The 16,496-nt window shown below is 33.9% G+C and overlaps 2 protein-coding genes across 3 annotated transcripts in view; one reads left to right on the top strand and one right to left on the bottom strand.

The window, feature by feature from the left end:
* Nucleotides 1-5,608, bottom strand: part of LOC133332523 (high mobility group protein DSP1) — a 55,983-nt gene extending 50,375 nt beyond the window's left edge. Inside the window, exon 1 of the mRNA XM_061540924.1 lies at nt 5,576-5,608. Within this exon, the coding sequence (XP_061396908.1) occupies nt 5,576-5,599 (24 nt within the window). The 5' untranslated portion in view covers nt 5,600-5,608. The remainder of the gene's footprint in view (nt 1-5,575) is intronic.
* The window catches only part of LOC133332524 (26S proteasome regulatory subunit 8), a 272,100-nt gene that overhangs the window by 214,834 nt on the left and 40,770 nt on the right, over nt 1-16,496 (top strand). The window contains exon 1 of one of the 2 annotated variants that reach the window (XM_061540927.1): nt 3,762-3,765. The exons of the other annotated variant lie outside the window; for it this stretch is intronic. The gene's annotated coding sequence lies outside the window, so the exon portion shown is untranslated. Of the gene's footprint in view, nt 1-3,761; nt 3,766-16,496 lie in introns of those variants that run through there. 2 annotated transcript variants of the gene reach the window in all.

Genomic DNA, 16,496 nt, shown 5'->3' with positions numbered 1-16,496 from the left:
ACAGTGTATCCTGGTGTCTCCTCCGAAACAAGGTGAGTCTCATCCCAGCTGATGTGTTAACCCTTCTCAGGAGACTGGGACTGATGAGACTCCCGTCGTTATGATAGATGAATCATCAGTGCCAGGAACTGCAAGACAATTCAACGCCAAGGAGATCGCTGCCAAGAAGATGTACCGGAGAGCGGTTAACTACTGCAACCGGTTTATTGGACGGGACAGCGACTCCATCACGGATAAGGAGTTCGTTCCTTTTGAGGAACCTCCGAATGATATAGCGAAGGACTTCTTGATTGAAAGGATTCCTAGATCTAGTGCGAAGACCACCACCACCGTAGCCCCTCCAAATAAGGAGAAAACTGTTAGAGGTCCTAGCACATCTTGGAAGTTGGTGGCTGAGACATCTATGCCCTCAGTGCCCCCCAAGAATAAACTGAGTACACCAGACGTCTCCACGAAGACGGAGGGTATGGGACTGTCGAAGTCAGCCCGACGGAGAGCCCGTAAAAAGGCGGATAAGGCACTATGTCCCTCTGGAAATCCAACCTCTGCCGAGATGTCGAAACCGATATCCAAGTTTGGGACAATTGGGCTGTTGTTGGTGGATGCTCCAAAGGTAGCGAGCGCGAAGCAGGTGCCTGCGTCGACTGGGCCTATCTATGCGGCAATTGTAACCCCGGTAACCGAATCTCGATCACAGCCAAGAGCTGTGAAGAGAATGAGGTACTCGGACGGACAACAACTTGCAGCTAAGAGACCCACGCAGTCGTCAAAGTTCTGCTTCGTTCGCGTCGATGAAGAAAACTGCTAAGAACAGTTTTAAGGTTCTGCAAATTACAGAACCTCAGGTTGATCTTGAATATACCAAAAACCCTTTTTGAAGTTGTTTGCCCAACAAATTAGAGTTACTACGTAATGCTGAAATACAGCCAATTCAGTATTAAAAAGGGGGCTGAAAACTTCGGAATGAAAGCTACTTACATCAAAATGTAGACCGATATTGATAATTTTTGGTTGCAAGATTTACCATCACCAGAGAACACTAAACATAAAAAAGAATCTCTAAAAACCTCAAAATTCCAAAAATATAGCGATACCTTCATAAAAAGGGGCTATCTCAAAACGGGAATAGATATCGATAATTTTTGGTAAGAAGATTCGTCAATGAGAACCCAAGAATATCAAATTGGAGCTCAAAACCATGCCCAAAATACCGAACTTAGGTGGTAGCGTTATATGGAGGCTATCTGAAAACGGGTATCGATATTGAGAATTTTTCCAAATTTGGTCTCTGAAAGCGGAACGGCAACAGATTTTTGGGGACTTTTGAATACATTTGTTTAAAAAATATGTGAACCAAATCGCATAGAATTTTATTCTGATCAAAAATATATATACAAACGGTGTGACAGATGATAGGCGGCGATTTATGATAAATAATTTAAATTCGAGTCTTTACGGTTTCTATGTTCTTTGATATTATATAATCTTGCAGGCTTTGGAACAGACCCATTATCATTCTCCAAATTAATAACGATTTTATCAAGAAACAAATTTCGATGTAAATGATATTTTATTCATCATCATTTAATCATCAATCATTTAATTTCTAATTTATTAATTTTAGTAAATATTCACTCATATTTGTTTCATTAATTGTTGCATAATAATATTTTTTTATTATCTATTTATTGAAATTTAAAAGTAATCTTTATTTCTTTTTTTTATTTACCATAGAAAAAAAAAACGCTAAATTGGCAACATTGCATTCATTGGTCGTGTATAAAATGGTGCCAAAATGAGCATGTCAATGGTGTGTGATGTGAATGGCGTACAAAAACACAGTAAACTGAGAGTGGGAGAGCGAGCGAACGTGCGAGGGAGAAATCAATATTTACACGAATAAATTCACAAATATTTTTTTTTCCTAAAGAAAAACTGTTATGTAAATATGAAATAATAAAGAAAAAAAAACTATATTTCATTGACATGTTGTCATTGTCAAAATAGATAAGAAACAAAAACAACAACAACAACTCCAGAAAAGCACATGTGATTCCAAGAATAAATAAATTCACAAAACAAAAATATACAAAATCGTCAAAAGACCACAAAAAGGAGTAGCAGAAATAAAGTGAGAGGGCAACAGAGCGAGCTAGCGAGAGATATTGTTATTGAGAGCGAGAATATATGGTTGCTTATGTGTGTTTGCCATTTTGTGCACTGCGTCGTAATATAAGGAGAAAAAAAAACGACAACGACGAATAACGACGTGAATTGCAATAAAATCCCATGTCGTCGTTTTCGCATATGGTGGAAAATGAAATAGAGATTACGCAATTTATCATCATCGTCGTTTAGCTTGATAGATATTATTATTTAAAACAATAATATAACACAGCGAAATTTTTTGTTGTATTTTCTAGCTTGTTTTTGGTTTTTTTTTTTATTTTACGCGGCATTATTATTGGTGTGTTTATGTTTTTTTTTAATTGAATGAATCACACTTTTGTGAGTAGTCTTTTTTGTCGTAGAATTAAAAAGTAATTAGAATGCATTTCAAAGCTAAAAAAATGAAATGTGATTGGACGAGTTTTAGGGGGCGATGATAACAATGAAAACATTGTACAACGACGCGAGACAATGCGACGTTTTTTTGTCATTAGTAGTATACGTTCGATTGATTTATTTTATTGCTTGTTTTGGGGATTAATTGATTAATGTGGACGTTGTTGTAGTTAATTGACATTCCTAGAGGAATGTGATAATATATTTTGTATTTAATTATTCATAATTATAATTTATTGCTTATTTTATTTTTATTAAACACGTGTTTATTTCATTATTTGTTGCAGTAATTTTTTTTTATATTTTCTATTTAATTAATATTATTTTATGTGTTTTTGTTTTTTTTCCAACACGTGAAAACTTCTTTATATTATTTTGTAGTATTTTTTTTATAAAAACATTGGTCAGAAAATAGCACTTATAAAGGTCAATACTTAAATTACTAAAGATCCAACAAATCATAATACGCTTATATTTGATTTTTATTATTAATATATAAAATTAAAATTTATTAGTGTATAAAACACACTTAAAATAGTTTTTTATTAATAGATTTTTGAACCAAAATTGTCATTACAAAAAATTCTATAATGTGTACTCCACTTAAATTGTAAATAAAAATAATCATATAATTTTGTTAGTGTAAACATCTCGTCTGTTGTGTTGTATTTTTCAGAAATGTCATTCAGAACCGTTAGTGTGTACTCCACTTAAATTGATCATTAGATTTTATCTGTGTAAACGTTATATAAATATTTTGTCGACTGTAAAGACGACTTTTGATTAATAAACCGATGTCGTTATTACAAAATTCAATAGTGTGTACCCCACTTAAATTGTCAAGAACAATAACCATATACTATAATCCGTGTAAACATCATATAAGTCTCATTTATTGGGTTCTATATTTCAGAATTTTGATTCAAAACTGTTAGTGTGTACTCCACTTAATTGTTAATTGGATTTTGCGCTAATTGGAATACCTATTTGTTTTGTCAATCTTTCTTGTTATAAAGGTGTCCTGGCAACCCATTAAATTTTTGTAATTTTTTTTCTAATTGGCCACAATTTCAAGGCGTATTTACACGATGAGTAAAGGCGCCATCATGGCTAATTCAGAATGAATGACAATTACGCGCTGAATTGTGAAAAATTTGAAGGTGTAAGGACACTTAATAAATTGATTAAACAATTATTCATTATTGAAATTAAAATTAATGGTATTGAAAAAATTACGATGATTTTAAATTACTATTATTTGAAATATATTAATTAACAGCGATTGTGATTTGTTGGATCTTGCCAAGGCATATGCATACATATAATAGAAGTGACATAAGAAAAAAATATAAGACAACTTTATTTTCTAATTTATTTTTTTAGTTTTCTTCTAAAAAATATTCATTTACAACAGCTGTTTTATTGGATCAGCTGTTCAACCATATGGCAGACAAAACCAACAACCACATAATCAATGTGGTGATGACAAGTCTACCATATGATTTTTGACTTTAACAGTTGATTGTTGCCTACAGAATATTATCATTTTAATTTAACACAATAGAAAAAAATTGTTTATATATATAAGCTTTTAGTTTAAATAGTTTAATATTAAAACGATCCGTTGTTACTACGTTTACATTATGTATTTGCAATATTACGTTTTTTTAATACTGTAGATAATTTTTTTTCTATTTCGCACGATATGCCTTGGCTTTTGTTGTATTTTTTGTATAGGAGGGGAATGTAATTGATTTTTGTTTCATAACATTTTTTTTAATAGATAACAATAAATTAAAAATAAAAAGATTATACAAGACTTAAATGTGGTTTATTGTGATGCGAGGAAAAATTTCCTGTTTGAAACCTGATTATATTTATATACGATTTTAATAATAAAAATTTACAGAAAAACAATTAAATTTTGAAAGAAATTTGATGTGTGGCCAGGCAGCTACAAAAAGCGGTAATGCATGACGTTTGCAAAGCGCAATTTGAAGAAGGTTGTTTTTTTTTGGTTTATTTACTTTTATTTACTTGATTCTTTAAATTCTCAGTTTTTTTCCTACTAAAACCTACCATAAAATAATTTTCTATAAGGCTTAACAATTGTAAGAATAAAAATTGTAATGTATCAACCAATGTTTGCTCTGTAGGCTATAATTTCACCGAAGAACTCAAAAAATAGGAAAGAAATTTGATGTGTGGCCAGGCTATTTTATCTTTACAAACAAATGACGAATATGTCATACAGAACGGTGCGCCTTTTTTAAAGGCTAATTTTATGTTTTACCCTTTTTTACTTGCTTAATTTAATCTTCTGTATTTTCACCATATTTAAGCCGAAAATAAAATAAGTTTCTAAATAATTAGATAATTTTATAAAAAATAATTGTATCTGAATTATTTTAACAAAGAAACCAATAATTTCACCCATTAACCTTTAAATTTGATGTGTGGCCAGGCCACTTCATTGTCACACAGAAAAGGGGAATATGTCATAAAGAACGGCGCGCCATTTATTAAAGGTTATTTTTATGTTTTACTCTTTTTTACTTGCTTCATTTAATCTCCTGTATTTCCCCCTATTTAAATGAAATGAAATATTAAAATAAAATAATTTTCTAAATAATTAGTCAATTTTATAGCGCGCCCATTTATGTAAAGGTTATTTTTAATGTTTTTCTTATACTGGCTTCCTCTTTCATAGTAATAAAAATTAACTAATAATAATAAAAAAATGATAAGAAACGAATGCCAACATGTTGACAGCTGACGTTGCCACATTGTTAAAGATAACCTGAAGTTCCTATTGGAGAATCTCTTCCTTTTCACACAAAAAGGGATAGTAATAAAATAGAGATGATCACAATAAACCACATTACTGTTGTTGGAATGTAAACAATTCGATAACAACCAACAATCATGAATGATCAAAGGAAAATCAAAAATCCTCTTGATGAAACAAAAATCAATACAAACAAAACAATGGGAACAAAAATCAACTCACCTGTATTTGATGAAAATGTTCCATGATGATGGTTTAGTTCTTTTTGTGTGTGGTTGGTATTTTGAATAATAACAACAAAAAAGAGATGTCGCTTATATTGGCTGCTGCATATATGCTGGACTCTCTCTTGTGCCGATGAGAGGATGATGAACACGGCGGATCAGCTGGGTTGGGGGGAGTTGTTGTGGGATAGCACACTAAACTTATATCCAAAATTCAAGTGTTTTTTATTTAATTTTTTTTCACGATTTCAAATGTGTTATTTTTCCAATAACCTTTCCTTTTAAAGTTTTTTTTGCTTAACTTCTTTGCTATTTTAATTAATTTTTTTGTTGTTATGTATTAGAAAATAATACTTTTATTTTTCACGTATGAATTTTTTGAATACACTTTTGTGTATTTGTTATTGTTGTTTTTTCGCTTGCTTGTTGATTGACCATTAATATTGTGTTTCTTTTTTTAATTATGTATTTTTTTAATGAATTTTTTAGGCGCGCTTTTTTTTTCTTTCCTTGCTTGACAGTGGTGTGGTGTCTCGTGTCGGCGGCTTGACTCTCGTCGTTTCACTTTTTTGGTAAACAAAACGGCTTTGTTGCTGTTATTGGGTATAATTATTATGTTTTCTATCAGAAATCACTTTTTATTTTACTTTTGTACTAGAAAAAAAGAATTAAAAAAAGGAAATTCGTTAACACTTTGGAGAAGGACGAAAAGGAGAAGAAGAACACAACACTGCTGCTTCACTGACAAACAACAAGAAAAAGGCAATGAAACGAAATTGCATTGCACTGCAAACAAACCGAATAATAACAACAACAACGCGTTACAATAATTGTAGATATGTAGTGATGATGACAACAAATGCCAAACAAACAAATATCGTACTATACACTTCTAATTCATTTACGCGCCTCTCTTTGTTTTATTTTTTATCACTTTTTTCTTTGTGGCTTCTTATCCAAAGATTGGGTTTCCATTACTTTAATTTTTTGTTGGCTATTTTCTTTTAATTTATTATTGGAGTAATTTCATAGCGAAAACAAGAACACGAAAATGCAATCCTATTAGACCAACTGGCTGCTGGTTAGAGAGGTAGTTGTCAAACAAAAAACCCCCTCGCCTTCTCTCCAACAGTAGTAACGGCGTTAGGTTGCCTTTTTCCTTTCTTTTTTGATTTTAATAGACAACTTACTGCTGCTATGACTTTACTGTACAATACTATATGAGCTACACCACAATACACAACACATCATGCAATCCACCATCATATAGGAGACAGGAGTAGTTAAAGCAACGAGGAGACCACAACAACATGAAAAAGCAAAAACAAAAAAAAAACTTGATCTTCTTTGTCGTCGTCGTCATTCACACTGTGGTGTGAATATTTGTTGCTGATGTTGTTGTTGTTGCTGTCTTCATATGGCAGTGGCGGCGGCGTTATATTGCCAGCCAGTTAACTCTGATGTTGTGTTGTTGTCTTCGGTTTTGATTTCGCTCGTGTGCCTACCGCCCGATTGCCTGCCTGCTGTATGCCTTTAACTTGCGTTTGATATTTTCTTCTATTTTAATTCTTTTTAGCAATTGAAATATTTTGTTGGTAGTATGACGCTGCTGTTGTTGTTATTGCTGCCGACCGACTCTTCTTCTTCTCGTTGTTGCTGCTGCAGTTGTTGTGTTTCTTTTTTCTCGTCGTTGTTGCTGTTTTTTCTTTTTTCCGTTGTTTCTTCTTATTTTTGTTTTTTTTTTTTTTTCTTTTTGTATCACACACTCTATGTTGTTTTGTATATTATAATGCTATAGCTGGCTCTGTATATTTTAAACAAAACCACTGTATGTTGTACGTACGTACCAACAACGAACGAATGCTATGGCAATTGCCTTTACAAATGCTATTGAATTGAGTTTCTTTATGCCTTGGCTTGTATAGCTGCCATTGCCTTAAAAAAGCAGAATGTTTTCATGGGTGAGTGTGTGTATGTGTGTTTCGTTGTATACATCGTGTTCATCGTCGTCGTCGTTGCTCGCCATGCAGTAAATAGCAGTTGAGCAGAGAGAAGTATACGTACAGGAAGAGAGTGAGGGCATCTCTCTCTCTCGGTTCGTGGTATATGCATTGTTTCTATCTCGCTTTGTCACATAGACAATCAGATGGGGCCCATGGCTTTGCCGTTTCGTCGTTGTTATATACGTAGTATTTTTCCAATGGACATGGTATGTATGTATTGTTGTTTGTGTATTCGCTTTTGCAAACTCATTGTAATGGGCAGGGTTGCCAATAGGTATATTTATTTGTTATTATTGATTTTTCCCTATTTTATGAAATGTAATTAATGGGGTATGCGTTATAAAAATTTATCTTATTAGAAATATGAATTTGGCTAGGGGGTTTTATTATTACAAATTAAAGGAAAATATTTTCATATTAGAAACATCTAGGGTCCGATCATGCAAGAAATTAAGATATTACATGAGGAAGTAATCGATTTTTTTTTAAATTTCTTATATAAAAAATATTTTTTTATAAATCCAGGCTTTTTTGACCTGTAGAAAAATATTAGTTTAAAAATCCAGGCCTTCTTGACCTGTAGAAAAATATTGTTTTAAAAACAAAAATATATTATTTTAATAACAACCGTCCACTTGGAGACTAATGTCCATTGTGATCATTCTTTTTTATCTGTAAAGAGAAGAAAAGAGGGAGTGGAGAAGAGAAGGGGAAGGGAGCAAGGAGATAGCGAGAGAAGAGCGGAGAAATGGTTATTTTAGCCATATCAAATTCTTTACAAAGCCTATGAACTGGTTTGGGTCTATTTTAGAGAAGAAGGCTAGATTATCAAGTCTTTTGCCAATCAGCGATGGAGATTTACAGAGGATATGTTCAGTTGTTTCTAGTTCTCTCCACTGGAGTCCCACTTCGAAGTGAGAGGTCTAATCTTGCAGTGATCCCCACAATGATTTTAATCTCTCTCTTATTGTGTGCCACCAGCGAAGACGTTCTTTTGCGAGAGAATTCAGGCCAGATAGATTTTGAGATACTGCAACCACGTTCTCTCAACCATTTGTTGCCGACTACTTCACAGTAGAACGAGCGGGTTCTGCCAATGAAATACACAGGTTTCACAGATCCCTCAATCGGAAGAGCAAGTTCGTCGGCTATCTCATTCCCTTCAATGTCACTATGTCCTGGAACACAACATAAGCTAACTATCTGTCGCATTTCATTCAGAGCGGACTTGCAATCATGAACTGCTTTTGAGTTTATAGTATGCAACTTCACCGCTTTAGAGGCCGCCTGACTATCGAAATATATATAGTCACCGGTCCCGTAATGTCGACAGTAAGTGATTTTACTATCTCGGCCGCTTTCGCAATTGTTAAGTTTATATGAGTTATATGTTTCTAATTCCCTACAATAAACGCCTGCATCAGTGCCTTCCTCCATCTGTAAAGAATGACAGACGTGGCAGAGTTAAGGAGCCACTAGTCCAGGATTTCCTACTAGGAAACCAAATGGGCCTATTGTTTATCTAGAAAAATATTATTCTAATAATCCACGCTTTATTGGCCTCTAGAAAAATACTATTTTAAAAATTCACGCCAAATGAACCTCTTGAAAAATATTATTTTAAAAATCCAGACCTTATTGGCCTCTTTAAAAAATATAATTATAAATCCACACCTTATTGGCTTCTTGATATGATATTATTTTAAAAATCCATGCCTAATGGACCTCTAGAAAAATATTATTTTAAATATCCATACCTAGTGGACCCATCGAAAACTATTGTTTTAAAAATCCACGCCGTTTTGGTCTATTGAAAAATATTTAGAAAATGTATGCCAAATTTCCCCCATCTGCAATTGGCAACACTGTTGCCACACACACTCTCCCCAACGCTTAATATAAATGGCGCATTATTTTTTGAAACATGCTGAGAGCGTGAAGAGACAATAAATAAGTGAGAGAGAGAGCGCGCCCGAGCCAATGGACCTTTCCATCGGCAATATACTTACTATATACATGTAGCAGTTGTTTTTGTAAAGAAACAACAAACAAAAAAAATCGTGAGACCAATATATTAACAGCAACAACAACAAGAACGAACGAATTCTCACGCAATATTTTTGCGCTTTCATATTTCAACTATTCACACACATACCTACATACACACTCATATGTCATATGTACACTGGGTATTACTGTGTGGCTGGCGAACAACCCAACAATAATTTATTCCAAAGAGAAAGTAGTGTGCACAGAAATGAACTTAAAAATCATGCCTCATCATGTCACCACAGAAGACGGGCGACGACGAGGTCGGTCGGTTAATGCAATAACCAGGCAACCAAACGAACGACCGACCAACCAGCCATTAACAAACCTCAAAACACATTCATCTGAGAGTTTTCATTCCTGCAAATTTCGATTTTTCACTTAATTTGAAAAATACTTTTGACTCGAGCAGGTTTACAAAATAGACGGATGACGATCAGCAGCAATCCAACAAGAACCGGACAGCAGCAGCAACAACAGAGAATGTCAAATAGACAAAATTGTGTCTCCGAAATCAATAAAATATTAATTGGTGGATTTAGTGTGTTCTTTCATGCTGCGAAGAGTAATGCATAAAAGCGATTTGAAAGTTTAGATTTTTCAAACAAAAAATAATAATATTTATGTGATGATGCTGTTGGAAATTAGTTTTGAATACCATGTGTAAACTGTAGTTGAATTTTTGGTGGTTATATAGACAATGTTTTTTTTTCGGCATTTTCTTCTTTGCAGTATGACTGTACTTTACGCGCCTTTTTTCGTCGTTTTTTTCTTCTTCTTGTTTGTCTTGTTGTTGCTGGCCTCAAAGAGACGCGAAAAACGCTGTGGTGCGGTGTATGTATCTCATGCTTCTCTACATTTGCTGCTGCCGTTGTTTCGTGCTGTTGTTGTCTGTCCCAATATGATTACCCCTCCGTTTTGTTGTATACAACAAATACACACAAATATGTACATAGTTTTGAACAGCAACAACAACAAAACCAACTACTACAATTTTTATTTATTGTGGTTGTTGTTTGTGGCGTTGTGTTTTGTTGTTGCAAAAACAAAACCAAACATCTTCTGTATAGTAACCAAAATTAAAAAAAAAATAAATATTTTATTTTTAGGAATAAAATATGTGTAAATGTAAAGGACATTTGGATGTCCTTTTTCAATACCATAGGAGTATTCTTTGTTGTCCTCAAAGTCCTCAAATTAATCACAGTGGAATTCGCATATAGTCCTTAACACATATGGGAGAATTCCAGATATACTCTATAGTTTTTGGATCACATCTAATGCAAGGCCTATCAATAGGTCACCTAACCAGCAGAAAAATTCGATGTTATGAAGGTGAAAGTCAAAAAAAAAAATATTCATTTCACACTAATGGATTTTGACAGCGTAGGTGAGAATCAGCTGCTCTTACTGGTTTAAACCTTAAAGTACGTTTACATTTAACCGGATTTCGTTAACCCAGTGGGTTTCAATTGTCAAATCCATTGTATATATGTCAAATAAATCCTCAAAGTATGTTAACCCGGTAAAAAGTTCTAATGTAAACGCCGTTTTATGTATATTAGAACATTTGGTGGGCTTAAGATCCTCTATGATGATATTGAATTGAAAAATCGTGCGCTCCAAAGTCCATTATCCCCTTCTGAAGAAGCAAAATACCTTGTAACAATCGTTGACCGCAAATTAACGTGGAATAGCAATGTTGAGGAACGCTCTAAGAAAGGACTGATAGCACTCTACTCTTGCAAGAACTCCATAGGAAAGAGCTGGGGACTAAGACCAGAGATCATACACTGGTTGTATGTGATGGTCGTTCTCCCCATTCTTACATATGGTTGCCTTGTATGGTGGCAGGGGGTCAACAAAAAAAAAAAAATACTGCTGACAAAATTACATTTAGTACAGCGATCGGCTTCGATCCTGACTACCGGAGCGTTAAGAAGCACACCGCAGGCATCCTTGAATGCGATCCTGAATCTCCAACCATTGTATATTCTGATTAAATTCCAGGCTGGGCACATCTACCTTGAGGCTCCGAGAAACGGATGCCTTGAAATCTCTTAACTATGGTCACGCTAGTATCCTCACCACAACGCCAGTTTGTGATTTCTTGAGGAAAAATACACACATTAGTGACTATGTTCCCTCTCATAGAGACTTTAATGACATCAGAGAAGATTTAGTAATGAATCCTGGACTAGTGGCTCCTTACCTCTGCCAGGTGTATTATTTTTCACAGACGGATCGAAGATGGATGAAGGCACTGGTGCAGGCCTTTACTGTATGGAATTAGAAATATACCACTCATATAAACTTAACAATCTTCTAAGCGTTTTTCAAGCAGAAATCCTTGCAATCACTAAAGCGGCCGAAATAGTGAAAACACTTACTGCCGATAATACGGGACCGGTGTCTATATATGTCGACGGTCAGGCGGCCCTCAAGGCTTTGAAGTCGTGCACTATAAACTCAAAAGCAGTTCTTGATTGCAAGTTCGCCCGGATGATTAATTTATGTTGGGTTCCAGGACATAGCAACATAGAAGGGAACGAGATAGCCGACGAGCTTGCTCGAGGGGGCCACAGTCGTCCAATCTTCCGATTGAGAGATCTGTGCAACAACCTTTTGGCTATTTCATTGGCAAAATCCGCTTGTTCTGTGGCGAGGTAGTCGGTAACAGATGGTCGAGAGAACCTGGTTGCAGAATCTCAAAAACTATCTCGTCTAAATTCTCTCGACGAAAAACTTCTTCGCTGTTGCCACATAATAAGAGAGAGTTCAAAATCATTGCAGGGATCATAACAGGATAGATCTCTCACATCGAAATGGGACTCCAGGGGAGAGGATTACTGTCGTCTATGTTAGGAGGAGCTAGAAAGATTTGAACATACCCATCGCTGAGTGGCAGAAGACACAAACAGTTTGAAAGATATGAAATTGATAATCTAGTTTTCGTCTCCAAAATAGACCCCAATCAGATCCTAGGCTTTGTCAAAAATCTGGCATGGCTAAAATAACAATCTTTTAGGCTCTCAGAAGAAACTTTAGAAATATCAGCTGTTTTCTTATTCCGATTATTATTGGATTTGGCAATATGTCAATTCCATTGACTCCATTTATAACAATCAGCTGTTACATATTTACGCAGATTTTCCAATTTTAACGTATTTTAAAGCATACTTTTAGGAGAAGTGTTAATTTTTTGCTCCAAAATCAGGGTTGAATTAGCGTATGATTTTGAGCAAATCGAAAAATTAGGGGATGTACCAACTACCAAATACTACTCTGATTTTACCTCATAAGTTATTTTATGTCTCTCCATAATAAAGTATACCGATTACGTTGATGTTTATTATTTAGAAAATTGACAACAATTTCCAAAATCAACAAAACCACCAAAAATATTGAAATGAATATTTTCATTTATGTTTTCAGAATTGTTTTATCAAATTGTCTGGGCGCTAACATTTGGTCTGTTCCCGTACTGCAAGAATGTACTAGATTTTACTATTTTCTTCGATATCATAAAGTAAAATTCGTTATCGTAGTAAAAAAATAGTAGATTTTTGCAGTACGGGAACAGGCCAATTATCAATTTTCTTTTTACTATTAATGCATGAACTTAACTGTTCCGTTGCTTGTAAACGCAAGGTTACGATTTATTCTCTTTGACGCCGTTGGCACTTCGGACACATTGCTCTGTCAATGAAAATCGGCCAGGTTGCCCAAATTTATATATTTTATATTTAATATGTTGTTATATATGAATATAGTATATATATAATTCAAATTATATTATTAAACATCTTAATCTATTAAATACAATTGTTGTTTAGTTCTTAGTTGATGTTTTTCAATTTTTTTTATTTATGGATGATTTTAGCTGGCAGTCGCTTGTAAACGCAAGGTTACGTATTATTTTCTTTAGCGCCGTTGACAAATTATAGGCGTTGCTCAGTTAGTAGGAAACAGCAAAGTTTCCTCATTTATATATTTTATAAATCCTATTATAATATATATATATATATATATATATATATCTATATATATAAAAATGAATTGCTGTTCGTTAGTCTCGCTAAAACTCGAGAACGGCTGAACGGATTTTTCTTATCTTAGTCTTAAAATATTCGTAGAGCTTCAGGGAAGGTTTAAAAGGTGAGAAAAATTTAAAAATCGCGAAAAATTTGCAAAAAAGAAAAAATATTATGAAAAAAAATATTATGAAAAACAATACTATGAAAAAAAATATTCATTTGTCAAATATTGAAAATGTTCAAAATATTTTATTTTATTCAATTGGCATTGTAACGAAACTTTTTTTCTGAGAATGCAAAACAATAATTGAGATGAATTCGCGATCATTGTATGTACACGTTTTCCATAAAATTCACTTACATTTTGGAACAAATGCAAGGATGAAAATCTGAAGATTCAGAAAGAGTTCTGAATCTAAGACATGTGCCCTAGATTATTCTTCTTGAAAATAATAATAATAGGAACATAGGAACATGTTGTTATTGAAGTACCTAAAATGTACCATTATATGGTGGTTATATGTCTAATCGTTGGTCGATGTCTTTAATCGCATACGTGTATCACAGAGAAAGGTAAGTTCATATTGAAAGAGAACAACTATAAAAAGCATTTCTTATAACAAAGAGTCTCATGATGTTACCTCAATATGTCAACTACCGATATATTTAATACCATGAAAAATCGTTGTTAAGATCGAACTTTTGTACTTCCTAATATGTAGATTCCTTAAATCGGCCGGGACATTTATATGGGGACTATGTTACACAGTATGTGTAGTAGATTGGAAAACGGGAGGTAAGAACTTCAACATACTGAAAATTAAACGGGAAATATGTATGGCTCCTTTTTATTGCATTAAGCCAAATCCATGATCCATTCCGTCAAATTCTTTACAAAACCGAAAATGGTGCGGGACCCGTATGTAGGAGCTATACAAAACTTGGTCGTGAATAGAAATGTTTCCGCAAATGTGTTTTACCCTTTCAATATCACGGAATGATATATGATATGAATGATATACGATACTACAATGGGTATGGATATATACTAATACCACATGAGAAAATACCGAACAATAAGAGTATATCATTATATGCATATCATTATATGGGGCTACCCGGACCAATTTGCACCAATATTGATAATTTTTTGTAAACAGGTTTTCTTCATCCAAAATAAAACATTACATCTCTTCAGCTGAAGCACTCCCTAAAATACCGAACTCCTTAAAGTACCGACTATTGTGGGCACCTCAAAGATTTAACCAATATTGACAATTTCAGTACGATTCATTCTACCAAATATACAACCAAACGTGCCCAAATCCCCCACAGTATCGAAAAAGGTGGATTACTATTACATGGGGGATATTTGAAAGCTCGGGCGAACATAACATTGCAGCCAAACACCGAATATTAAGGGATGCCGTTAGATGGGGATATCCGAATACTTGAGTCAATATGGAAAATTCTAATTAGGGAGAATTTCTGCCCAATAAGTATCCCTAATATTAGATTTGGGAAAAAGAAATCCATTATACCGGTGGAACGATCGAATTTTACAGGCATGTCGTAGCATCATCCAGAAGCTAAAAATTAAACCATTCACACAAAGCTGGATTCAAAAAGAAGCTCAATGGTTGGGTGCTTCACCAATTAACAGAAAAAATGAAATGGATCGAATTTCCATCTGCGAAGTCTTGACCAAACGGAATGAGATACTCTTATTTTTAAAAACGGATGGTAACTGGAAATGAGAAATGGATCACATACGATAACCCAATGCAAAAACGATCGTGGTCAAAGAGCGGTGAAGCACCTCAAACGGTGACCAAACCAGGACTAACGACCAGGAAGGTTCTGCTATGCATTTGGTGGGACTGGAATGGGATTATTTGTTATGAGTTGCTTTCATATGGCCAAACGCTAAATTCTGATCTCTACTACCAACAACTGTACCGTTTGAAGATAGCAATTGGCCAGAATTGGCCAACAGGGGAGGTGTCGTGTTTCACCAGTAGGCCTATTCTGTAGCTTTTAACAACATTCGATATTGTTTAAATTTCTTTTGTTATTGTAAAAACAATAAAACTAACAAATGAAATTGTTGTAAAATAGACAATATCGAATGTTGTTAAAAAGTTACAGAATACAGGGGCAGGACAACGCTAGGCCATCTTATGAGTAGTACAAATGTATGTGCAAATATAAAATTTATATCTTAAATCGTGGAGGGAGCAACAAAACTCACTCATAAACATCAAATTCAGTTTTGTAATGTTACCCTATGTGTGCTCTGATAAATACCAAAAATATATACAAATCACCTTATGATGGTGGGTATAAAAACAACCGAAAATGCCGAAAATTATACATCAAAAATATTGTTTGGCAAGACAGCGTTTGCCGGGCCCGCTAGTATTATATATAATTCAAATTATATTATTAAACATCTTAATCTATTAAATACAATTGTTGTTTAGTTCTTAGTTGATGTTTTTCAATTTTTTTTATTTATGGATGATTTTAGCTGGCAGTCGCTTGTAAACGCAAGGTTACGTATTATTTTCTTTAGCGCCGTTGACAACTTATAGGCGTTGCTCAGTTAGTAGAAAACAGCAAAGTTTCCCCATTTATATATTTTATAAATCCTATTATATATATATATATATTATAAATATAATTCAAATTATATTATTAAACATCTTTTAATCTATTAAAAACAATTCTTGTTTAGTTCTTAGTTGATGTTTTTCTATTTGCCGCCGTTAGCAAGATGAGATTCTTGCTTAGTCAATGACAACCGACAAATTAAAAAAAAAACAGAAAT

The sequence above is a fragment of the Musca vetustissima genome, unplaced genomic scaffold, assembly GCF_032173495.1.
Source record: "Musca vetustissima isolate MV318-11 ecotype Yass unplaced genomic scaffold, APGP_CSIRO_Mvet_v1 utg21637, whole genome shotgun sequence".
NCBI lineage: Eukaryota > Metazoa > Arthropoda > Insecta > Diptera > Muscidae > Musca > Musca vetustissima.
Note: the sequence above shows the minus strand (reverse complement) of the source record. Positions and strands in the feature narration are given on the sequence as shown.